Source organism: Rhinolophus ferrumequinum, chromosome 7 (genome assembly GCF_004115265.2).
Source record: "Rhinolophus ferrumequinum isolate MPI-CBG mRhiFer1 chromosome 7, mRhiFer1_v1.p, whole genome shotgun sequence".
In the NCBI taxonomy this organism is placed as follows: Eukaryota; Metazoa; Chordata; class Mammalia; order Chiroptera; family Rhinolophidae; genus Rhinolophus; species Rhinolophus ferrumequinum.
Window position 1 is genome coordinate 52,922,057 of NC_046290.1, and position 26,348 is coordinate 52,948,404.

Sequence of the window (26,348 nt, forward strand, 5' to 3'; positions counted from 1 at the left end):
ACCATTTATTATTTCTCAGAGGCCTACACATGGGCTAGAGGGCTTACTTATGCACCTACAGTCAGCTGAAGGTTGGCTGAGAGCTGGCTGGTCTAAGACGGCTTCAGTTGGGATGATTCGGTTTGGTTCCATGTTCCAGCAGGCTAGCCTGAGCTTGTTTTCATGGTGGTAGTAAGGGCCCAAGGAAGTAAGTAGAAACACTCAAACACTCTTTTGGACCTCTACTTGAGCTTTTCTTAGGGACCAAGCTCAGAGTCAGTGTGAGAGGGTACTGCAAAAGGCCAAGGCTATAGGGAGGTATGAAAAGTTGGGTCACTAATGCAATCAGTCTGCCACACGTACCAGGTGGGAAAGGAGATTCCACAGGAGAATTAGGTACAGTTATTGGGAAAAAAATAAAAACATTTCCTACTTTGAAGTGTAGAGACGCCTGAATCAACAAGTTACAATTGGTTTGGACTACTTAGGCTCCTAAGACAGAGACTGTTTCTACTATATATTCTTTACAATGTATGAGTTTAACACAAGTCATTTTTTAATGATCCTATTGTTTTCATTTTGGCAGTCACACTGAATATGAATATATATAATCTACATAATCAGTAGATAGGTAGTATCTAAATTTGATGTTTCAGGAGAAAGTTGTATACATAAGATGTCCGGAATTTGCAGATGAATGCCTGAAGATAAACAAGGAAAACTGCAAGTGGTTGCCTCTGGGTAGGTTGACCAGAGTATGGGGAGGGGTAATAAAGGGGCTGCTGGGTTTTTGGTGTATGTATGCATTTTAGTGCCATTTCACTTTTTGAACTATGTGCTATATTGCTGTGATAAAATAAGTAATAATTTTTTTCTAAAAAAAAGGAAAGTCCAAATCAAAGCACCATCACTGAGCTATTATTTACATATATCTCATTTAATTTAGTCCACACAGTATCTCTACGAGTTAGCTATTATTATGTCTATTTCCGATGAGACATGTCAGCTTAGAGAAGTTAACTGACTTGTCTAAAGTTATGTAGTCTTTAGGTAAGGGGCAGGGTCAACATTGAAACCAAGGTGTGTCAGCTTCCAAAAACTACAGTCTTAACCCCTACCTCATAGTCTAATATTGACTTCATTCACATACTAGTTAGAAGCTGAAATTTAATCTTCTCCATTCCAGAGGCCCACACTATTATATAGCCAGCACACTGGAATTGGAACATAAGTATTTTTTTCCCATTTATAAACTTTAGTTGCTTCTTATCAACATCTAGTCTTGAAATGGAAAAATAACAATTGAATAAATTTTTCCAGTGGAAATATGATGAATGTCCAGCATGTATAAATTTGCTCTAAGGAAAAAGATTTTTATTTAATATTTTGCATATTATATTAGACGATTAGATTTCAGATATTGGATTATAGTAGTACATATACTTAGATTTTTCTTAAAAAGTATACTTGTCGTGTAAGGAAAGCATTTACAAATAGAAGTTTGATTGAGAAAAACTGACCTGTTTTCATGAATTTTTGAGGTATCAATATCCAGCTGTATTATTTTACATTAGGTGTTAAATTTGATACAAACTTCATATACTAATTGCCTTTCGCAGCTGTTGTAGATATTTATTGCAAAATGTCATTGAAAAGACAGACTTAATATATTAGTTTAGTACACATGGTGATTTAAAGATTAGAATATGTTAAATAAACTGTGTCAGAAATTATAAATAAACTAAAATGAGTAAAATTATCCTTAAATTGCTAGACAAGTCTTCACATGTAATGTTACATTAATGAGCTTTGTACAGAGACTGTTTAGAATAAAATCCTTTTTCATCAGATGTTGCACATATGCTTTCACTGTTTGTTTTTCTTCAAAGTAAAACTTAATGAAACAGCTAATAAAACCCAATTTTACTCCTGATTCTTGAAAGAAACAAGCCCTTGAAGTGCACCCACTGTTTATTCTTTTGCACTGGTTTTTGCTACTTTTCAGCGTGTAAATTTTCCAGTAATGAAAAACAGTCAAAGCCGTAAACCTTTCCTTCCAAGTCTTATAAACCCAGCGTTTATTTCTTATTTGTAAAGCGATTGCACAATGGAGACATGCTTTGCACACATACAGAGAAGTTTGTTCTCAGATCTTCCTGTTCACCTCCTGCTGGCTTCAGGAGGGCGGAGTGCATGTGCATTTAAATAGATCTTTATTATGTAAATAATCAAGAACCAGAATAGGGGTTTTAAACTACCCTAAAACACACACACACACACACACACACAAAACCTGAAAGGTTCAAAGTGAAGGGCATGTATGAGACTCCTAGACCCTGTTACTCTCATAAACCCGGAAGCATATTTAGGTTGGTGAATAGCTTATGAAAAAGGATAAGCTTCCATGAATTAGAAATCTATACATGGCAGATGTGTATGTACCCCAAGTGACTTTTTCACTAACCATAGCATATGACGTTCTGTATCTTCCTGCTTCTTTATGGAGAGGATTGACTCTGATGACAGGGTGAAGGTGGATATTTGGGTTGGTATGAGAAAGGCAGTATTGCTCAACCTGTGGTCCTAAATTGGTACCAGTGAAGGAGATAGGGACAGAAATTGAAAAGGAGTGCTTAAAAACTTGTAAGCAATTTGACAGAGTAGTTTTATATCTGTCAAACGTAATGTAAAATGGATACTGATAATGGGGGCGGCTGTGCATGTTGGGGGCAGGTGTTATATGAGCAATCTCTACCTTCCTCTCAACTTTTCTGTGAACCCAAAACTGCTCTGAAAAAGGAAATTTTTCTTTTTCTTTCTTTTCTTTCTTTCTTTTTTTTTTTTTGAGTCGGGGCTTGTATTTTGTGTGTTTTGGATTTTTTTAAATTTCATTTTTTTCCTAGTAATTCATTTTTAGTGTTTTTCACAAAAGTATGTCTATGACAGATTGGAAATAAAAATCCTGATCTTTCACCACAGATGGTTTGAAAAGCATTTGGTCTAGGATGAGATTTTCAAATGTTGATTTATGTCCCTTTGCTCCATTATATAACATTACTTATTAAAATTTGAATAAAGAGAAAAGATCATCATTTATAATTCCAGGACCCTGAATGGTTAATAAACTAAGGGTTTGGATAGTAGACCCTGAAGTGGAAATACTCTGTGTTTCCCATTAAGGGCAGGTCCATATGCTCTAGTGACCACTGAGTGAGAGTTGGTGTTGACATTCTCATAAGCAAATCAGAATGTCAGACCAGGATTGGTGGTGGGCTGTTGCCAAATTGAGATTTTTAAAAATTGGGCAGGGCTTTAGGTGGAGGATGGGGAGGAAAACAGAAAGCTGAATGTGCTTTGGCACTTTGGCAGGGTTAAGAACTTTGGACCACCACTGGACATTACGAGGGCTTTGACGACAACGTAGAGGTAGAAATGGGAGCATATCAATGACAAGTTTCATTTACTTCTCGGTTTTACCTTGCGTATCTCAGTGCTACTAAAAATCACTGTGAGGCATACCTCTTTGGTGTACATTTTATTCATTGTTGATACCTGGGCCAGCAATCAGAATATAAAGTTGAGATTTATGTGTTATATAACCTTGAGTCATAAAAATGTTCATGAGTCATAGACATAGAGGTTTAGAGTTAGAAGGTCATATAATTCAACTTGTTCCAGATACTGCTTCTATTAAGGCTGCTTACAATGCATTTGCTGTTTTGTAGCCACTCTGTGAGTTCTGCTCATGAGGGTGGAGTGTGCTGAAAGGGAGATACTCTGTGTATAGTCTAGCATTGAAAAAGCAGAGGTCCCAAGCCCCGGCTGAGGCAGGATGAGATTTACTCAGAGGATTGTCTGAGAACATCCTAAGTTTGGGAGACAGAGTCAAGACGCTGATCAGGGAGAAAGCTGGACGTTGAGTACTAGATCAGAGCTTCCTAATTGCTATGCCATGTCACATTGCTGTGCCATGAACAGGCTACAGGTGGGTTCAAGATACTAATGGTCGTAGTTCATTAACAGTGTTTTGGACAGCCATTCAGAAATTTATAGTAGTTGCCATGATATTTGAGCACTGTTTGAATGGCTCCGTATGTATACTCCTTAAATTTACTTATTATTTTGGTCCAAAAAGTTTTAGGTATGGCACCTGTGGCCAGAAAGTTTTCTGTAGTCGCCATATCACATAGCACCTACCCTTGACATTGGACCTTGAATCATTGTTTGATAACACACTTGTGACATCCATATCATCAGTAAGGTTTTTTTCAATTTTTAAAATTGTGTAAAATATATATAATATAAAATGTTCCATTTCAACCATTTAAATTAAAAATTTTTAAAAATTATATGAAAAACTACGTGACATAAAATTTACCATATTAACTCATTTGTAAGTGGTTCGGTTCAGTAGTACAGTTCAGTAGTATTAAATACGTTTATATGATTATGTAACCATCAGCACTATCTTTCTCCAGAATGTTTTTGTCTTAGTAAATTGAACCATGTAACCATGAAACAACTCTCCTTCCCCCCAGTCTCAGGCAACCACCATTCTACTTTATGTTTCTATGAACTCTAGATACATCATATCAGTGGAATCATATAATATTTGTCCTTTTATTACTAGTTTATTTCACTTAGCATAATGTCTTCATGGTTTATGCATATTGTAGCATGTGTCAGAATTTCCTTCCTTTTTAAGGCTGAATAATATTCTTGTGTGTGTGTGTGTGTGTGTGTGTGTGTGTGTGTGTGTGTGTGTGTATGTATGACATATTTTACTTATCTACTTATCTGTGGATGGATATTTGGGTTACTTCTAGCTTTAAAATTTTTGTTTTTTAATGCATGCAAAATATTTGTATTTTAATTTCAATTTCATTTTCTATTTTCATTATCATCATTATTTTAGCATTTTCCTGACTTAGAACTTACATATGATTATTTTTATCACTTTTATGACCATTTTCTAATATTAGGTGTTGCTAAGTAAAACAGTGATTTTGCTACTTCTTGATTTATGTACTTTACTTTAGTTTTTGACTTTGTTTTAACAATTAGCCAAAGTCACATTCTTGATAGAATTTTGTAATGAATTACTATTTGTTTTTGGAAATTAAAAGACATGTTTATTTTTAAAAATCAAGTAATAATTGAATAAAATTTGACAAAGTTGATTCATTAAAAGACTTTCTAGCTTCATAAAATAAATTTATCAAAATATTTTTAATCATACACCAGTGTATGCATTATGTATATTTGATGAATATTTCAAAGTTTTAATTTTTGGAGTAAACAAAAATCAATGGTTAATTGTTTGAATTTTCATGAAATTCTAAAACATTTTAATGAACACAGAAGATTCCCCACTCTTTTAAATAGATTTTATGTAGTTTTAAAAGCCTATAGGACCCATTAATTTTTTATAGTGAAAAAGACTTAAATTTTACAGATACTGTACTTACTTTTTGATCTTAATGGAGAACTTCATTAAAGCTGGAAAGCTATCAGTTTCATAGACAAGCACAGTATCAAAAAAAATTGAAGTCACTAGTTAGGTAATGGAATGAAAATCATCTCAAACTTGGATTTGTGTGCTCAGTAACTTTTTTCCTCTCAGCCTAAATTAGCCTTACTGGCAGGAAAAGTTATCAGATGAAGACAAAGTACCGAGCAAAATACACTGGCACCTTACCACAAAAATTCATCCTGTTCAGGAAAGACTGGAATGTTTTTAAGTTTGGCAAAAGCAACAGAAAAAAAACTAAAGCTCTTTTTGAGATTGGTTCTAACAATAAGCTTTTTCAGTTTATTTAGATTAAGCTAAATAAACCAGTGACAAGGTCACAACATTCAAAGCTGAGACCAAACTGCCTCACACAAGGATGGAAGCCCTCATTTTACCAGCCAGTCTAGAAATTGAGACCAATAAATCAAAAGAGATGGAAAAGGTAGCACTCTCAAATAATACTTGTAAATGTATTGATGATGTGTCATATGACATAAAGACAACAATAATCCAGATTGTTATTAAATCAAACAAGTATTTATTTCAGATTGCTGCATCTACCCATGTTAGAAACTGCCAAATTCTAGCACAATTAGAAGTCCTAAAGAGACATTCTGGGAAGAATATCAGTTCTCTGTAAAGAAGTACCCAAACGATATACGGGGGATGAAATACTGAAGGTGGTACATTCATACCTTGAAACAAATAAGGTGCTATGGAAACAAGCTTGAATTTGTGTACTGATGGAGTGACTGCAATGAAAAGAAGGTGTACCGGCTGCACGCAGGAGTTGTTGTGAAAACACCGAGATTCAAATACTACGGTGTTTTATTCACAGAGAAATTCTGTTGTATAAAAGTTTGCCTGTGTATGAGTTTCACATAGTCTGATGTGTCTAAATGGAGAATCGAATATAACTGAAGCTGCTTCGCTCACGTCAGTTTTCAGCTTCGTGTGTGCAAATGGGATTGGAACACAACTTTCCACTGTTTCAAACTGAAGGGCTGTAGATGTCTAAAGAGAGTTTTGTCAAAAGTTTATGATCCAGAAGGAGAATTAGAGCCTTTTGGATAAACAATTCTTATTTTGAAGATTTGTTAAAAGGTAATTATTTGCTTGAAAAAATATCATAATTAGCTGAACGAATGAACCTAATAGAAAATTGCCAGGACCTCATGATAATGTATTCACATGTACTGATAACATTTATGGGTTCAAGGCAAAAATTGGGCCTTGGAAATGTGGGGTTAAAAAAGATCCATGTACCTCAGTCATATGGGCTCAGAGATGCTTCCGGAAGTAACATCACAATGGCTGCTCAAGAAGAACCCCAAGTTCAGTTCAAACTTCTATTGGTTGGTGATGGTGGGACTGGAAGAACTGCATTTGTGAAACATCATCTGACTAGTGAATTTGAGAAGTGTGTAGCTACCTTGGGTGTTGATGTCCATCCCCTTGTGTTCCATACTGACAGGGGACCTATTAAGTTCAATGTAAGGGATACAGCTGGTCAGGAGAAGTTTGGTGGATGGAGAGAGCTGGCTATTATATCCAAGCCCAGTGTGCCATTATAGTGTTGGATGTAACTTTGAGATTTACTTACAAGAATGCACCTAACTGAAATAGAGATCTGGTATGAGTATGTGAAAACATCCCCATCCTGCTGTGTAGCAACAAAGTGGCTATTAAGGACGGGAAAGTGAAGGCAAAGTCAATTGTCTTCCACCAAAAGAAGTACTATGACATTTCTGCCAAAAGTAACTACAACTTTGAAAAGCCCTTCCTCTGGTTTCCTAGAAAACTAATTGGAGAACCTAACTTGGAGTTGGTTGCCATGCCTGTTCTTGCCCCACCAGAGGTTGTCATGGACCCCGCTCTGTCAGCGCGGTACCAACTAGAGTTTTCTCAGACAACTGCTTTCCTGGAAAAGGGTGATGACCTGTGAGAAAGTGAAACTGGAGCCCAGCATCAGAAGTCTAGTTTTATAGGCAACTGTCTTGTGATGTCTGTGGTGCACTGTGTTTGCCACTTTATTACATAGCTAAGTAGACATGTGCTTAACCTTTGGCATGCTAAAGGAGATGAATGGGCTTTGGAGTGAATGTGGCAGTTAAAAAAAAAAAGCCTTCATTTTTTGGACCTGCATATTTAGCTGTTTTGGAATGCAGTTTTTTTCTCATTGAGTTTCAAATATAAAACTGCTATAGTCACATCACAATATTCAGTGGTAAAATCTTGTTTGTTACTGTCATTCCAATTCCTTTTCATTTAGAATCAGCATAAAGTTGTGTCTAAAATATCTAAACATAAGTCACTTGTGGTGTTTAGTCTATGTCATGGTTTGAACAATAAAGAATGATTATTAAGACAAGTAGAGCAACATCTTGTATACTTATGGGAAAGTTGCATCATTGGTTTGAAGTGTATGATTTCAGTCGTATTCACAATTTATTCATATTCTCATAAGAAATTTTCACATTTGTCGATGAAAGTAAAAGAATATGTATTTGATTTACTGAATGATGGCACTTTTGAAGTATAATTTAGATTTGAATTATCCGTATTCTGATTAATGGTGAGAAAGGAGTTTCCATCATTTGGAGAAAAGTGATAAATACTCTTCTCTATAGAAATGGAAAGATTAGCCTAGGACTGGGGTTAGGAATGGGGATTGACTGAAATGATTATATAATATTACAAAAATGTATTTAAGATTTTTTTCACAAAGTCTCATATAACCACCACCAAATCTCCTCCACTTTACTCCATTATGCTTTTCAAATATGAATTTTTATGTCTGTCATGTTGTGAAAAGGGTTAGGAAGCAGTGGCCTGAATCGTATGACAATTTGGAAGGTTGAGGCAAGAATGTTAACTGTGACAGGTCCCAAATTCAATAACTAAGAGATTTCAGAGAATGAAGTAGAAAGCAAGGGTTGGAAGAGGGTCAAGGTTCAGGAAACATATTTACTAACTGGGGCAGAGCCTGCTGTACCTTGTGTCTTACTGACGTGGGGGTTAAGAGCCAGCAGTAGTGAGACGTATAGGTGGATAATGAGCCAAACTGAGCCAAACTGAGCTGGATTCAGCCAAATCGCTATTCAGGTGGCCTCTGAATTATATAGAGGAATTAAGTCCTGGGAGGAAAAATAGGTTATCCTAGCCTTCTCTAATTCACTTATGGGAATTGATCAAAGTAAGTTAACTCTTGAAGAAGAAACCTGTTTTTTTGAAAAAATACTCATAAGCAATTATTTTGTGTCAGACTCTATGTGTTTTGTATGTATTAAATCGGTTTATCCTCACATTGGTTGGTAATCGTAGTCATTCTTATCCCCACTTTACAGATGAGGTAACTGAGGTCACACTTATTACTATTCATGGCAGAGCTGGGATATGAACTCAGGCAGTCTGTGTACTTGACTCGATGCTATACTGCTTTTCAAGTCCATGGTAATGCTAACCACCCAGCTCCTTCTAAACTCACACTGCTGGTCCCAAGGCAGACTGTTCCTATGGCCTGGGAGGATGTGGCCTAAATACATGCTTCATACACATACAGTAGGGTCTCCTCCGAGACTAAGCCTCTGATGTTGCTGGGCCCCACTTCAGTTGCTTATTTGGGGGAAAGCTGAAGAATAGAGTCTGATCTTAAAATGTTATCAGAACATGTACTCTGCAGCAGCCAATCATTCATGTCGCTGTGCTTTAGAATATGGTGGCCACTACCCAGATGTGGTTTATTCAAATTGAAATTTAAATTAAGTAAAATAAAATAAAACAAAAAATTGGGTTCCCTAGTTGCAGTAGCCACATTTCAAGTGGCTACTGCCTTGTTTTGGACAGCACAAAGGACATTTCCATCATCGTAGCTCGTCTTATTGTCCAGTAGCATTCTCACTGGTCCAAGTCCACTACCTCGGAATTGAGAGCTCATTTCCTATTGGTTGCTAACTCCTCAGGTTTCCTTACCTTAGTGGTTGGCGCCAGTGATTCTGTCATTCCTCATATTGTAAAAGACAGCAATAGGAGAAAATAATAGATTTTTGTGGTCATTAGTTGCTAGTTCATACAAGATTTGCTTTCTTAAAACAGTACTGCAATACTGTTGACCTCGCTCTCCTTACTTTATCCTGCAAGTGTAACAATTACAAACTGAGTTCTAAGAAATCCCTACATGACAACCTGTCACACTCTGGCTCCTGTTGAACTTGAAGTTATCTAGAGCTCTTGGTGGCTTAAAAGGGTGTATTACTGTTAAGCAAGAGCTCTTATATCTGTGTAGTGGGGTTTTTGAGCCTAATTTTAGGATTTTATTTTTATTCACAGTTTTTATTTCATCTCATTTTATTTCATCTCATTTTTGCCTGTTATAACTGAGTTGTTGTTTTTTTAATTTTTTTATTGAATTTTGATTTGCTCACCATTATTATTATTATACTCAGCTTTGTTAAGCATACCTTTGTAGATTGACTGAAAAAAAGTCCTGTCAAACTAATCTCTTGTTTCCTTTGGAAAAAGCGACCAGATTGGCATGATGGCACAGAAACAGTGAGTTTGATCTCAACCTAATCATTTAGAATGTTTTCAGGGGCAGGCAGTTAGGTTAGTAAGGACTGCAGAAATCGTATCAAATTTGAAAAACCTGAGAATACTTAAGCTGGAGGAAAAATAGACTATTTTTATAGTCAAAGGACTGTGCTGAGTGAGCAGTGTTGATCAGAAGGAGAATTTATTGTTATCAGAGGAAGTTATCAAGGTTAGTTATGAGAAATATAGTGCTGTTAGTGTTCAGGGGAACACACATAGGTTCCCAAGACCTTGGAGCAGCACCACATAAGAAGGGGTAACTGCAGGATATTTTCATTCTTGTGACCACAAAAGTGAAGTGAGCCAAAAAACACAGTGGGAATTAAACGAAGTAGGGTTAAGTTTTCATTAAAGGCTGTGCCTTGCATTCACCACTCCTGGTTGCCCCGGCAACCAGGCTCCCTTGAATGCTAATGACATTATAATGAGAAAAAAACACATGCAAATGCAGTAAATAGTAATTAGAAGCAGAGCCATACATGGTGTAGTGAGTTCCACCTTGGGAAGATTTGGGGAGGAGTTGGTGAAGGGTTTGTACTGAAGACAAAGAGGTGATGCTGAAACAAAGACTTGGGGTTATGCATAAAAGAGTTAAGTTGAGTCTGCAGAGAGTACACTGTAACATTTGTCTCCTGCAAATACCTGTTGTTTCTTCAAGCAGAATTTAGTCGAAATCAGAAGCCATACAGTTGTACGACCTCATTGTCTTAAACATTCTACCTGTTGGCATCACTGTATGGAAAGAAACTTAGCTGTATTTGTCTTAGGTTTGGAGCAGTATAGCAGCCTGCTGCTTGGAATGCCTTCTCTGCCCACACTGGGCAGGGCTGGGCCCGCCCAGACAAGGTAGTAGGGCCAGAATGTGTAGCCAAAAGTCAATCTTGGTGAAGAGAGAGACTTAATTCTATGTTGCTTCAGATGAGATAAGTAGGAACAATGAGGGACTATATTTGGTTAATGTAAGGTGTAACTGACTAACAATACGCGCTGTCTATGTCGCTGGAAATGTTTCAGGAGATGCTGGGTAACTGCTACTCTCAGGTGTGATAGGTAGGGTTTTCGATTTGCCTGATGCTTAGACTGAGTCTATGAATTTGTGCTCAATTGCATTCTCTTCCCTTTATTTAGTTTTATTCAGGCTCTTCTGTCTTTTCTACTTTTATTGCCACGTGTCTGTGTATCTTTCTTGTAAATGGCTAGAAAATGTTATATTACCTGCTTCACATGATCCCAATTTGATTTACCTTTTTGGTGTCAGCTAAACCTTAGATCATTGAATAGAAATCACCAGAAACAGCCATTGAGATCCATACGCTTAATATTCTTTCTCCTCTTTCAATTAAAAAAAAAAAATAGACATTTCACAAGAAATGCATGTGTACTTTTGTAGGATTTGCATTAGTATATTATTAAAAATTCAAATAATATAGATGTGTAATGGCAAAATATTTAAGTCCCGTTCGGCTGCCTCTCACCTCTTCTGCCAACTCCCAGTTCCAACATCTCTGAAAAAAACCAGTGCTAACAGTTTGGGGAGTAAACTTCAAAATTCCTTGTTATGCGCTTATATGTGTGGTTATTATATATTAAAATCTACACTATTAAGGCATTATTAACATCTAACACTGACTGAGTGACTGCTATGTGCCAGAAATTGATTTTTTTTTTTTTTGGATATTAATTCATTTAATCCTTAGAACCTCCCTTTGAGGACTTTTATAGAAGAAGAAAGGCAGGCCAAGAGAAGTTAAGAAACTTCTTCCAAGGTGACAAGCCAAATTTATATCTCAGGAAGTCTGATTGGGAGCTCATACTTTCTCTCATCACCAGATCCTGCCTGCTTTGCAGGTAACATATGCATACATGTTTTCTTTTTCCATGTATCTGGAATTTGTCATTCTATATGATTCTTCAAGTAGTTTTTTTTTAACATGATATTCAGAGGTCATTCCATGTCAATAACTTACTTACCTCTTCCAGGTTATTTTTAATTGTTGCATTTTATTCCCTTAAATGATCCACCTAATTTAAGCATTCCCCTATTGATGGGCATTTAATTTGGTATTGCAAATGACACTTTAATAAATATCCATGTAATACAATTTTTATGTGTACTTATATATTTCTGTAGAATAGATAGTTCAAAATAGAATTGCTGAATGAGAGAGTATGCTGACCTTGCATTTTGACAGATACTGCAAAATTGGCACATTATTACTCCCTTCTTGCAATACTTTTTTCTTGGCACCAGGGACACTGACCTCTTGGTTTCCTTCTACCTTTTGATTGCTTCTTGGCTTCCTCTGCTGGTTCCTTCTCATCTCACAACAGCTAAACACCGGAGTACCCCAGGTTTCAATCTTTGGAATCCTTTTCTTCACTAATTAGACTCATTTGCTTGTAGATCCTATCCAGCTCCTTGGCTATAAATAATATATATTCACCAATAACTCTTGAATTTATATTTTTAGCATCTATCATGTCCCTGATCTGTAGGCTTTTATATCCAGGAACCTAATTGACATTCCATTTGAATGTCTACAAGGCATATTTAATTCATTTTTACTTAACCTTGCCATATGCCCACCAACCTACCTCTTTCACATACTTCCCTATTTCAGTAAATATTAGCTTCCAGTGTCTCAGGACAAGAATCTGGAGTTCCCCTTGACTCCTCTCTTTCTCCTGCATCCTGTGTTTAACCTGTTAGTAAATCCCATTAACTCTGTCTTCAAAATATATTCATAACCAACTGCTGGTCACCACCTCCACTATACTACTTTAGCTCAGGCTGCCATCATTTCTCACCTGGTCTCTAAATAGCAGCTAGAGTGATCTTTTAAAAATGTGAGTTCAGTCATATAATTCTCTAACTCAGAACCCTCCAGTGACTTCCAGTTTTAATCAGAGAGTAAAATCCAAAGCTTTGATATAACTTCCAGTCCTAAACGGTTCCCGCTCCCTTTCCTCTCTACTTATCTTAATACCATTCTACAGCTCCTTCACTCAGCGCCAGCCATGCAAGTATTCCTGCAGTATCAACCATGGGCCCTTGGCAATTCCCATTCCAACTGTCCAGTGTGTTCTTCCCCTAGATAGCTTTCTGACTTGTTCCCTTACTTCCTTTAGATCTTTGCTCATTTTATCAATGAGGTTCTACCTACCCACCCTACGCAAAATAGTGTCTTCCTAATCCTGTCACTTTCAATCCCCCTTACCCTAATTTATTTATTTTTATTGCACTTAAAAACACCTGCTCTGCATATTTAGTTATTCGTTATCTTCTCTGCCCTTGACCCTGGTACTCCGGAATGCAAGCTCTATGAGGACAAGAACTTTTGTCTGTTTTGTTCACTGCTGTATTCCTAGGGCCTACGTAATGCGATGCATTGCACAAAGTAGGTGTTAATAATATTTATTGAATGAATGAATGAATGAATGAGAACACAGACAAAATTTCTCTCTAGACTGTAGCAATTTGTACCGCTATTAAAAAGTAGATGAGTATGCCCATTTTCTCATACTCTCTGTAAAATTGGGTAATTACTAATCTTTTATGTTTTTTCATTCTAAAAGGTGAAAAATGATACATTGCTTTGATTTGCATTTTCCTCATTATACTGATATTGAGCATATTATCATATGCTTATTGGCCACTGTTATTTCTTTTAGGAATTTCCTGTTTATACCTTTTGTCTGTTTTACTGTAGGGTTGTGCTTGTCTTTGTAGTATTGATTTGTAGGAGAATCTTATACATTATGACTATCAATCCTTCATTTCCTGTATTTATTGCAAATATTTTTTCCCAGACTGTCACTTCTCTTTTAACTTTGTTAATAGTATCATTTGTCATATAAGAGTTTTTTTTTTTTTTTTTTTTCTCCCCCAAGTCAAGTCGTTATCCTTTCAATCTTAGTTGTGGAGGGTGCCATTCAGCTTCAAGTTGTTGTCCTTTCAGTCTTAGTTGTGGAGGGCGCAGCTCAGCTTCAGGTCCAGTTGCCATCGCTAGTTGCAGGGGGCACAGCCCACTATCCTTTGCAGGAGTTGAAACCGGCAACCTCGTGGTTGAGAGGACGCACTCCAACCAACTGAGCCATCTGGGAGCTCAGTGGCAGCTCAGCTCAAGGTGCCATGTTCAATTTTAGTTGCAGGGGGCGCTGCCCACCATCCTTTGCAGGACTCGAGGAATTGAACTGGCAACTTTGTGGTTGAGAGCCCACTGGCCCATGTGGGAATCGAACCGGCAGACTTCGGAGTTAGGAGCATGGAGCTCTAACTGCCTGAGCCACCGGGCCGGCCCCAAGAGTTTTTAATTTTTAATAAATCTGCCAGTCTTTTGCTTTATGGCTTCTGGGTTGGTTTTGCCTAGGAAATTTTTCCTTACTTTGAATTATGAAAGTATTCTATTGTATTTTCCTTTAGAACTTTATTATTTTATTTTTTTATATTTAGGGCTTTAATCCACCAGCGATTTATTTTGGAGATTACGTGATGTGGTAATGTAGTTTATTTTATTTAATGATGAGTCAGTTGACTTCATTAATAATAATCAGTATTGACTCATCTATTCTTCCATCAGTGATCCAAAATTCTCTTTTTAACATATATTAAATTCTACAAGTGAGTCTATTTCTAGACTCCATGTCCTAATCCCTGATCTGCTTTTCTTCTCTGTCACAGTAACATATATTTTAATTATAATGAGTTATCTTTAGTTGATTTTGATATCTGATAATTCTACCATTCTTTGTTCTTTTTAAAAAAATTAACTACCCCTGTTTACTTTCTTTTTTAGATAAATTTTGGAATCACTTTACAAGCTTTATTAAAAAAAAAAAAAACTATGGATTTTTTTTTTATGTTCAACAGTAAAGTTGTAGAGTTTTCTTGGCATAATGATAGGTATTTTCCTGGATATTTGACAGGTTTGGTTCATACCAGGAATGCGTTTTATCTTTATAATTTTAATTGATTGTTACTACATTTGTAAAGTTATTGATTTTTATGTGTCGATCTTTTTCCTGGCTACCTTCTGGAACTCTTAATTATTTTATTACTTTTTCCGTTGATTCTCTTAGATTATTTAAGCAAACAATGAAATCATCTGCCATTTTACCTTTTCTTTTACAAGACCTTTCTCCTGGCTGTGAGCTGGGACACTTATAGAGCTCACCTGTTTATTTCCCTTCTCTCAGAGGTCACTGTCCTTCACTGCTTGTGTCCAATATCCAAAAACCCTGATTTCAGGTGTTGTTGTTTGGTTTTCTAGTTGTTCAAGATGGGAGGGTAAATATAGTCTCTGTTATTCTCTCATGGCTAGACGACCAAAGAAACACTTAGAAAACTGCAAAAATTCTTGGAGGGTACCAGTGTGTCCCTTGATTATATGAAGTGTAAAATTAATAAATACAGATTTTAGGCTAGGACATTATTACATATATGATCACCGGTTCAACTGGTCTGTTTCCAATCATAAGGTTGATCATGATTAACTCATGGAAAAGAAGGAGAAGCGGTATTAAAGGAAGAGTCCCTAATATTTGTAGCATAAGTATGGGGTGGGGTGCTCTGCTTCCTCTCCTTCTGCTGTCACGTTGTGTCAGCCTGGCTTTCACACGGCCCCTGCCTTGAGGCAGAGGCAACAGTCTTCCTTCTTCTGAGACTTCCTATTGTCAGGTATGGGAAGCAGGACTTGTGATGGAAGACACAGAAGGGTTAGGCATTCAGTGTAAGAGCTTTAAACATGCACAGGCTTAGAATGGAAATGACTATGAAGGCAGAGATTGTGACTCTTTCTGGGAAATGTGTGAGGAAACTTTTGTTACACTGATAACAAAGGCTGAGTGGATAACATCCTACCTCTCTCCTTCCTCCTTTTCCCTCTTCTCTGCCTACAGCGTGAGTTTGCCATGTGTCTGGTATTGATCCAAGTAGTGGATATCGAATACTCTTTTGCAAGTAGAATGACTCCAACAAAATCTTCAATCTCACATTATCCAGACCCCATAGATAAAAATCAGTGAACATACTATCATGCAACCTACTCTAAAAGCTGTAGGGCCTCCATTCCCATTTTTGGTCAAATCCCTTTTGGTTTTCAGCAGCACCCATGAGGATCTGGCCTGGTATCCACAGGCTGGAACAGCTTCTGAAGCACTGACCGTGGATTCTGTCCTTCCTCAGCTCTTCTTCTGGGGAAGCTGATTTTGGACTTCTAGCCTCTAGATCCGGAAGTGGGAGAGAATAACTTTCTGTTGTTTTAAGCCACCCGTTTTGTGGTACTTTGTATGGCACCCATGCCCGGAAGGGCATTCTTTCTCACCTCCCCATTCCTTCTTCTCACACTCAAAGCAGGATCCTTCTCTGCGTAAAAGTGTTTAAGCTCAGGCACCTTTCATTCCACAAAAAAACTAGATAAGTTAATCAATTATTTGTGCGGCTTTGTAAGAATAGTGCTTTGATATCAAAGTGACAGCGTGCTACCCTGATAATTGTCTACTGTCAGACTATCAAATTTCTTTCAATTTACTTTATTAAATACAAAATTACTTTAATACTCTTAATTCTCTTGAACAATTCTCTTATAATAGTAACGTTATAAAAAGAAATAATTTATTTATGAAAGGAATAAGATTTAGAGTAACTTTAAATCCAGAAATCAAGATGGGGAAGGTCAGAACTTAGGTCATCTATATGTTTTTTTCTTTTCTTTTTTTTTTTTATCTACGATATCAGAAAAGCAATGATAAACCTTTGAGAACATTTCAACTAGAGCAAACAAAATATGGCAAAATCTCTACAAACTTAAATTGGAAGTGGAAACAAAGAAAGAAAAAAATTATTTTACTACAGCTGGTTCCCCATATCCTCTCCAGTCAGTTACAGCATCCATTGGCCATTCCTTGGGCACAAATAAGCGGGACTGCTCTGGGAGACAAAACCGAATTGTTTAATATAATAAAAAATATGAGGGCACATACAGAGGTCCCACATCTATGAACTGAAAATTGGAAACTCAAAATGGGCAAGTTGGAAAACCCGAAAACCAAACATTATTAAAAGCAAAAGAAGGAAAAGAGAATGAAATCCCACAAATGCTTAATAGTGAAACCTAACATTGTAATGATATTTGTTGAAAGTGTTAATAAGGGAAATGGAACCAGTGTGATTTAAACTTACTTTTGATGCTTTAGCTCCAAGAAAGGGAAGGAATTTAACATCATGTAAACTGTAATCCTTTTTTAAAAACTTGTGTGAAATAAGCAGGCTGTGTAAGTACGTATGTTTACTTATACTTGTGCGCTTACCCCCAAATAAAGTCTCTAAATTGGCCCAGTAACCTTCTTTTCTGGCCTGAAAAGTGTCTGATTTTCTTCTGCTCCTTATTCCTTGGGGCCTCTGCCCTTGCTGTGCTTTGACCTGCATTCAGGAAAGTGGAGAGCAGTGAGCTCTGCTCATCTAGGAAGTCGGGAGGGGTTGGAGGTGAAAAGAAGGGGGGCTTGGTAGGTCTAAAAGTCCTGCCAGGAAAAGGGAGCAGGGCTATTGTAAGAAAACGAGCTTCTTATACAAACGAGCACGGTGGCAGGGTTCTCAGCATGTCTTTATTGAGTGGAATTGAACATTGAAGGCCCTAAGTGACATAAAACAATGTCCACTTGGAAAACTAAGTGATGGTATGGTGTTATTAGATAATGACTCAGGTAAGAAGTGTTGCTGTTGTTTTGGTTTAGCAACTAGATGTTTACTTTAAAAATGAGAGAAAATAAAACCGATATTTACATTGTATGCAAGAACATTGTATGGTTCTTAGAACCACATTGATTGCAGAAAGTAGAAGGAAAACTTGAATGAACTTGCCTTCCTCAGTCTCCCTAGCACAGTATTACTTTTTCTTTCATGGGTTTTGTCTTTATTTTACTTTATTTTATTTAAGTTTTATAAGGGAAAACAATACATGATCACTGTAAAAAGTCTAATAATACACAGATGTAAAAAGACAGATGAAAGTATTTTCTTCCTTCTCCTCTGATTCGTCTGTAGTTTTTGTGTGTGCACATATAAATATGCGTATGCACATTTATAATATATACCCTTAAATGGGATCGTTCTGTAACTTATGGTTTCCACCTAACATTACATTATGGACATCTTTCTTTGTGAGCTCATTTCTAATAACTACATAGTATTCCATTGTATTTTCATCACATTTGTTTCCGTTAAATTTGTTTAATGGAACCCTTATTGATGAAGAATAACTCCTTAGTTATTCTCATAATTATCCCTGTAACTTTAAACAGTAGACTGCTGCTTCCTGATTTCTCGTTTTTGTACAATCACTGTTGATTCCTGCTGTGGTAGATGAGGAATTTACTGTACTTATACTGTCTCTCACATTCCTTCCTGGTCACCATTCTGATTTTTAAAACTAATTATATTATCTTTACGTCATCATCAAGATTTATAATATGTAGATTATGTTCCGTAACTATAATTAGTCCTCTGTGCTTTGTTTATAGGTGGATTAGACATTTAAAGCTAATAGAAGTATGTAATAAGTATGCTAACGTAAACAAGATCCTCTGCTGAACTAAGTATTGTGGTAGAAGGCAGATTACCCTCTGACACACTGCTGCTGTGGAGAGACTATTTCAAGTCAAAATCCTACAAGTTCCCTTTTAGTTTCATACTTTCAAAGAACGCTCTTTCAAATTGGAAAGAGCCACAGAGTCTCCACCCAAGGACCAATGGTCACCAAAGGTTTTTGTGTGGTTTAATTGCCAGCTAATGAACAAATGTGTTCAGTAGGAATTCGCATGTTAGGTCACACAGATAAAAGCAATAATCATTATAGGTAACGTGCAAATGGTGGAGCAAGGGGTTCTCGGACTCTTGGATGGGCACATCCAGAAGATTTGATTATTTCCTGGAAGGACAACCCCAACTTCCTCAGCTGGAACTTATTATTATCTGAGGTTTAGCTCTAACCCTCTCCCAGAAAGTTCTGAGGTATGGATGGACTATTTAATAAATGGCTGTGTCATGTTTTATAACTCTAAGAACAGGGAAAATTAGAAATGTACAAAGGTCTTTTTCAAAGATGAAATGCATTGTGTCGTTACTTTCACTTTTGGGTTTTTGAGTTTTGGGTCTTTTGAATTTTTGCCTAAGTGAGTCTAAGGCCAGTAGTAGTTACCCATGAATTACTTTGTCTGGACCTGGTCACTCTTGATATTGACTCAGAGGCAACAGAGTCAGCCTTGGCTAGGGTCCACACCTGCATTTGGAAGGTGTCTCAGTATTAGAAATTGAAACCAGAGTTAGTGAGATTAGGCGGGCATGAGGGGGAAACAGTACCAAATTCAGAACTGTGTTCTGGAGGATCTCTAACTCCTTAATTAATTTCCTTAATTAAAACCATCTACTCGTAACTTTGACATTTGAAAAAAATTGGCAGATATTAATTTAATGTCTGACCTACTCAGTGCAAGCTTTGCTTTTCAGCAGCAGTTTTTACTTTCTTTCTTTTTTTTTTTTTTTTTTTTTTGCCCCCATGGTTAATCAGCTTTGGGCAGCTACTGGTAGTTTTGGTTTGATTTTTTACCAAGAGAAAAGAACAACCATTTGAGATTTGTGGACTTGGTTTGGCCTGTTCCTCAGGGTTCCACCAACCGTGAAAGTCCTGTTTGATCAGTGCAGTGACCTAGAAACTTCTATTTGTCTTAATTCCTCCCCAACGGCCTTATCTACCTCTTCCTGAAGCTGATCATTCTGAGCAGTTAACTTGAGCTTAAGTCCCATATGCAATACTTTATTCCACAGTAGAGTTAAGGCCCTTAGATAACCACCCAATTATTTTAGATAGCAGTATTTTTCTAGAGAAGATCGTTAAAAGCTTATTAAAATTCAACAACAGAAGCCCTATAGTTATTTGGTTGCTGGATTCCAACAGGCATAACATCGCTCCCTGGGTGGCATAGCCCATGACAGCTTGTCAGAAAGCAGACTCAAACATGTTTTGTTAGGAAATTCTTGGATCTCTATCCAATATACAGTCAGCACTACAGTAGAAAACTTGGTTATCTCTCTAGGGTTCTATAAAGCCTTTAGGACATTTTCTCCGGAGAAGTTCAAGGTTGGAATCTGTTGCAGCAATGTGATGGCCTCAAGGCATATGTTCAAAGAGCAATCAATGAAATATTTGTTTAACATGAAGTGTTATTTATTTATAGGCACAAAAGGGTTTGTACACTAAAAGTTTCCTTTCTAACCCTCCCACTGTCCTCACTTAAACCCTTAAGAGGTCACCACCAGTACCAGTGTCTTGGATGTCCTTCCAGATATATTCAGTGCATACACAAGCATATGTATGTATATTTAAACAAATGGTAGCATAATATAACATATACATACTGTTTTGCACATCTTTTTTTTTTAACTTAATGACCTATCTTGATTATTATTCCATATCAATACTTACAGAACTTACTCATTTTTTATGGTTGAATAGCATTCCAGTATTTGGATATACCATAATTAATTTAACCAATCCTCAGTGATAGGCATTTAGGTTATTTCCAATATTGTGTTATAAAAACAAAAGTTTAATGCATATCATTGCCTGAAGTTTATTTCCTCATATTCAACTATATTCATAAGATAAACTCCTGGAAGCAGTATTTCTAGTTGGAAGATATGTACATTTTTAATTGGGATAGTTATTGCCAACTTAATCTTCAGGGAGGTTATACTAATTTAAACTACCCTGCCCCTGGCAGTGTATGAGAGTGACTGTTTTATCCACATCTTTGTCTACACAGTGTATTTCATACTTTTTGATTTTTGTCAACCTGATAGGTAAAAACATGGTATCATATAATTTTAATTTATATTTTTCTTATGGGTAACACTAATCATATTTTTACATGATTAATCATATGTACTTCCTCTTTAGTAAACTATCTGTTTATTTTCTTTGTTCATTTTCCTTTTGGGCTGTTCGTCTTTTTCTTATTATTTTGTTGGAATTATTCATATATAGAGGAAATTAAAGCTATTTATATGTTGACAAAATTAGTCCTTTTCTATGATACGAGCTAAAAATCTTTTTTTCACATTTTGATATTTGTCTTTTGCTTTATGATGTTAAGAATTTTTCCCATACAGTAGAATTTATCAATATTTTATTATGACTTTGAGGTTTTTGTTTACTTTTTGAGTATTTTTTTAATGCTCTATGTATGTATTTATATTCTCCAATATTTTCATATAGCACATTTATAGTATTTTTTTTTCATTTAAATCTTTATTCCTTATTTTGGTGTAAGGTGAAGGGCATTCTATGTAGATAACTTGAGGAGTTTTGACTGTGAGGAAGTATTCTCTTTTATTAGTGGTGTCTGGACTATAGCACCTGGACATTTCCTATTATAATAGTTTCTCTTCTACCGTGACAAAGGAAAGCCACCTGCTCTGTGGTGGATTAGGCAGCAAGGAGTCCTGATGGTTGAAATGTAATTGGACATGGGACAACAACAGTTTTAAGTTACGAGATCAATGCCAGTTACATAGGACTGGGTCAAGGCTGGGTCAGTTGCCCAAAAGTGGGATTTGAGATGGTGGTGAAGACCGCTTACCAAGCAGCCTCAGCACAGTCTCAGCTCCCGGATGGGCATCCATAGAGGCGCGTTTAGCACATGCAGAGTTCCCGAAGGTTGGGGGTTGCTGTGATCTTTTCTCCTGAGGCAGCCTTAGAGCCCTGGGTTGACTATGTTCTTAGAGTTCAAAAGAGGGACTCCAGTGAATTTAGTGCAGTGGTTCTCTACCCTGGCTACTGCCTTAGTGTCTGCTGTTTAGATTCTGACTTCACTGCTCTGAGGGGGACCTAACCCAGAAACAGCATTTTGAAAACTCCCCAGGTGCTTCTGATGTGTAGCTAGAGTTGGGAACTACTGTTTAATGCAAACAGTTTGCAGTCCTTTTGAATTAGGGATTGCCGTGCATGCTGCCTCCCTGCTTCCAGATGTGCATGTGAATGAATCACTTGAGTGTTAAATACAGATTCTGATTCAGGAGGTCTGAGGTGGGGCTTGAGATTCTGCGAGTCAAACAAGCTCCCAGGGGACATTGAGGCTGCTTGTCCCCAGACCACACGTAAGTGGCTCGAGCTCGTTATTCACTGTGCAGAGTGCTGGCTTACGCCAGTCCACATGAGTCAGTAAGCACTTTTCTGCCATGATCCCGCTCTCTGGCAGAATTTGCTTAGTGTAGTAGAACACTGGGGTCAAGAGGCCTGCTTTCCACTTCCAGCTCTGCCCCTAATTAGCTTTAAGACAAGTCTCTTGAGAGTGCTTCAGTCCTTCACCCTGTTATCTCTGAAATGGGACGACTGAACTGGATAAACTAGAATGTCTCTTTTCTTCCTGCCTCCTCCCATGCAGGTCCAGGGTGTTTTTAGTCTCCATGGGGACCAGGTTTTTATGTGGAATGGCAGTCTAGATTCTGCACTAAGGATCCTAACTTGCTAGATTATTTTTAAATTGCAGACTGTCAGTACTTTATCTCACAAACACGTACTATTATAGTTTCATTGTATTTGGTAAATCTTTTATATAATCAACTATCGATGATCTATCATAACAAGAGTGATGATACAATGCACAAGCAAATCTTCTAGTTTTAAACTAATAAGTACAATATATATGTCATTTAATAGAAAGATTATTTTGGTTGTGAGTGACAGAGAACCCGGCCCAAACTGGGTAAAGCAAAGTAGGGACTTTTTGGGATGATGTAATTATAAAATTTGAGTGTAGAGCTAGCTTTAGGTATGGTTGGTATAAATAGTGTAATCAGGATCTGGACTCTGCATCTGATGGCCTTACTTTCCTCTTCATTGGCTTCATTCTCAGACTCCATTTAATTACATGGTGGCTGCCAACACTGCCAGGGCTTTATCTTTCTGGTTCAAATCCGGTGAAAAAGAGAACAGCCTTGTACCCTGCCCCACCCCCCCCAAAAGTCCTGAATCACTTTTATTGGCTCTGATTGGATTATTTGCTCTCCCGAGTCTCTGAGGCCAGCAGGACTAGTACCCTGATTGGCTAGATCAGAGTCCTGTGACTATTCTTGGGGGGCCATGACTAGAGCTGGGGGGTCACATCCACACTGACAGGGGAGAAGGGAATAATTCTTTAGAGGAAAAGTGGCTGCTATTCCAAAAGAAAGGGGAATGGATACTTGATGTAAAAAGCAACAACAACAAAAACTGCATATCTCTTTCTCCATTTAAGCCAATATTAAAAGTAATTTACATTGTCTAAATACAAACATTTCAGTGGTAGAAGGCCATTAGGGGTATGTTGTGTTGTTAGGATTATGTAGAGCTGGAATTTAAAACAATGATTCAACCTACAAAGTGCAGAACCTTAATGAATTAATGCAAGATGGTAGTATTGGATACCTGATTGCTTACCTTACAGGAAGGAACGATAGTCACAATATTTAATAGCCTGTAGCAGTGGCATAAATTAGTCAGACTGAGTTGGGTCCAGCCAATTAGAGCTGGTGGGTACTGATCACCACCAACCAGCAGGGACCTTGTGTGGGTGCTGGCGGGATGTTAGACTGGCTAACTGGAAAGCATTGTAAAGGTCCCTCCATATTTCTCAGAAAATACGTTTTTTTGTATTCGTTTCCTAGGGCTGCTATAACAAAGTATCACAAATGGGTTGTCTTAAAACACAGAAATTTATTTTTTCATAGTTCTGTTGGTTGGAAGTCAGAAATCAAGGTGTCTGCAAGGTCATGCTTTCTCCAAAGCCTCTATAGAACAATCCTTCCCTGTGTCTTCTAGCTTCTGGTGGTTGATGGCAATCCTCATCATTCTTTGGGTTGTAGATACAACACTCTAAACTCTGCCTCTGTCTTCCCGTGGCCTTCTCCGCTGTGTGTCTGTGCCTCCATAGCCAAATTTCCTTCTTCTTATAAGCACACCAGTCATATTGGATTTAGGACTCATCCCATATAGTTACCTAAAATCAAATGCTCTAGCATAGTTGACATGACACAAATTGTAAAATATATTCAATATTGAATTGTTCACAAACACTATAACATTTTTCTTTTCTTGTTTTATAATTAAAAACTGGACTTTTGAATCTTAGTAAAAGTATTTAAGTGAATTGTTCAGTTGGAATTCTATTCTGTATTTTCTTATTGCTTCAGACCAAGTAACCACATCTTTCTTAATTATAATTATTTTAAATCTGTGAAAATGTGAACGTTAGCATGACAGTTTGGTTGATAATAATTTTTATTGATATTTGAGTATGTTTCTGCATGAGGAGGTATTACATTTTTGCACATGACTTTATTGAATTCAAACACGTTTTCAATTAAAAAAAGAAAAAAGAACCGACCACAATTAAATGATCATCCATTAGTGTATTTAAGAGCAAGTATAAGAAACAGGAGAGGAATGCAACTGGTGAAAGGCTTGGATATCATCTTTTTTAAAGAACATTTGAACGTTTGCCTTCAACTCTTCATAGAATGGCTGTGTGGAAAAGAGTTTAGATTCCAGAGGGTCGAAGTAGCACCAGTGAGTTAACGTTAAAGGGAAACATTTCAATGCAATGTAAGGCAAAACTTTCTCAATGAACAGTGTACCATGTATGAAAATGGAGGTGGCAATGGTGTAAGGGAGTAAAGTGTAGATTCCTGGAAATGCTCAGGCAGGTGCTACATAATTACCTCCCTGGGACATTTTCATGGAGATCTTACCTTGAACAAGAAATTGAAATGGAAGGTCTGTTCCAGTTTCAAGATCTGTTGCAAGTCCTCCTAAAATTTCTCTTTCTATATATGTTATGAAAATCAATATTATGTATTTGACAAAATATTCTATAAGTTAAAATCCATTACATATGTATTTTAGCAGCTGCCAATCTAAAGCTTTGCTCTATGACTTTTGTTTTTGGGAAAATGAAAGTGGGGGGATTTAATCTAAGAAAGAGAACATCATTAATAAGTGAGAAAGGTGGGGGATTAAAACTTCTATTTATTGAGTACCTACTATGCACAGGGTTTTGGGATGAGTTTCTTTATCCATATTATCTCATCTTATTCAATATATTTAGTTTTTCATTGCTTGCTTGGAATTTATGAGAATCTGTAGCTCTTAGAATGATGAATTCTTAAAATAATTGGCATTTTCTTATGTATTCTTTGGTTGATGGAACACAGGACTGTTCTGATGGCTACATGTGCAAAACGCATTTTCAAGTTAAAATTGGGATGGGACATCCAGGAACATCTGCCCATGTACAGGAGTGTCTTCCCATGGAGGTGAGTGATTTACTATGTTATATTCTCCTTTTCAGTCTTTGTGAAGTATAAATTTAAACATTTAAATCTGTTAAATATATATTTTTAAAAAATTAACTGCCATTGGATCCTGGGCCTGCTTTTGGGAGAGAAGTGAACGTCTTTTGTCAGGAGGTATCTTTGTCTATAATATTGAAAGCAGGAATTGTGGCAAACATGAGCTCCATTCTGAGTCTATATAGAGTGTAGTGAGCCTTCACTCTTTGTGTTTATCTGGCTCTGAAGATCTCAGATACCGTCCATTGCCTGTTGACTTTTCTCCCATGAAATCCCCCCAGGATAACACAGACCTATGCTTTGGCTGCTTAATACTTGGCTGGAGACCTCTTTGCCTAGTCTATGTTTAACTCTTTTCCCCTATACCCTTTAAGATGTGTTAGATCTGGGTCTCATTCCTTAGGGGACTTTAACCTTGACTTGAAAATCTTGCTAAATTAAATTTTAATAAGGTGATGATGGCGTAGTGGTTTCTGGGATGTTTTCAATTTAATTTTTATTGAAATGCAAATAGACTTAATTGTGTTTGTTATTATTAATGAAAAAATTTTATATGTCTGTTGTAAAAATAAACAATAGAGGAAGATTTAAAAAGAGTAGAAAAACTCCCATATATCCTTCAACTGGAGGTAATATTAATATTTTAATAAATACCCTTCCACAAATTTCTGTCATATACACACAGACATACCTGTATTTTGCAATGAACTTGTATATCATGGGCATCTTTCCATGTCAGTAAATGTAGAATTCCATCATTCTATTTTAATGGTTCCATTACATTCTATTCTATGGATGCACCTTAATTATGTGGAACCCATACTGAAGTAAAATACTTGAATTCTAAAGTAGAATTGGTGGGTATCTAATTGCTTCAACACAAAG

At 36.8% G+C, this 26,348-nt stretch overlaps 1 protein-coding gene and 1 pseudogene across 4 annotated transcripts in view; both read left to right on the plus strand.

The window, feature by feature from the left end:
- ATG10 (autophagy related 10) overlaps positions 1-26,348 on the plus strand; it is a 393,520-nt gene that overhangs the window by 206,709 nt on the left and 160,463 nt on the right. For all 4 annotated transcript variants that reach the window (XR_004423559.1, XM_033110956.1, XM_033110957.1 and 1 more), the window contains exon 3: positions 25,326-25,427. Coding sequence is in view for 3 of the 4 variants with exons in the window: in XM_033110956.1 (XP_032966847.1) it covers positions 25,326-25,427 (102 nt within the window). In the remaining variant the exon portion in view is untranslated. The remainder of the gene's footprint in view (positions 1-25,325; positions 25,428-26,348) is intronic.
- On the plus strand, positions 6,802-7,436 carry LOC117025171 (GTP-binding nuclear protein Ran-like; annotated as a pseudogene).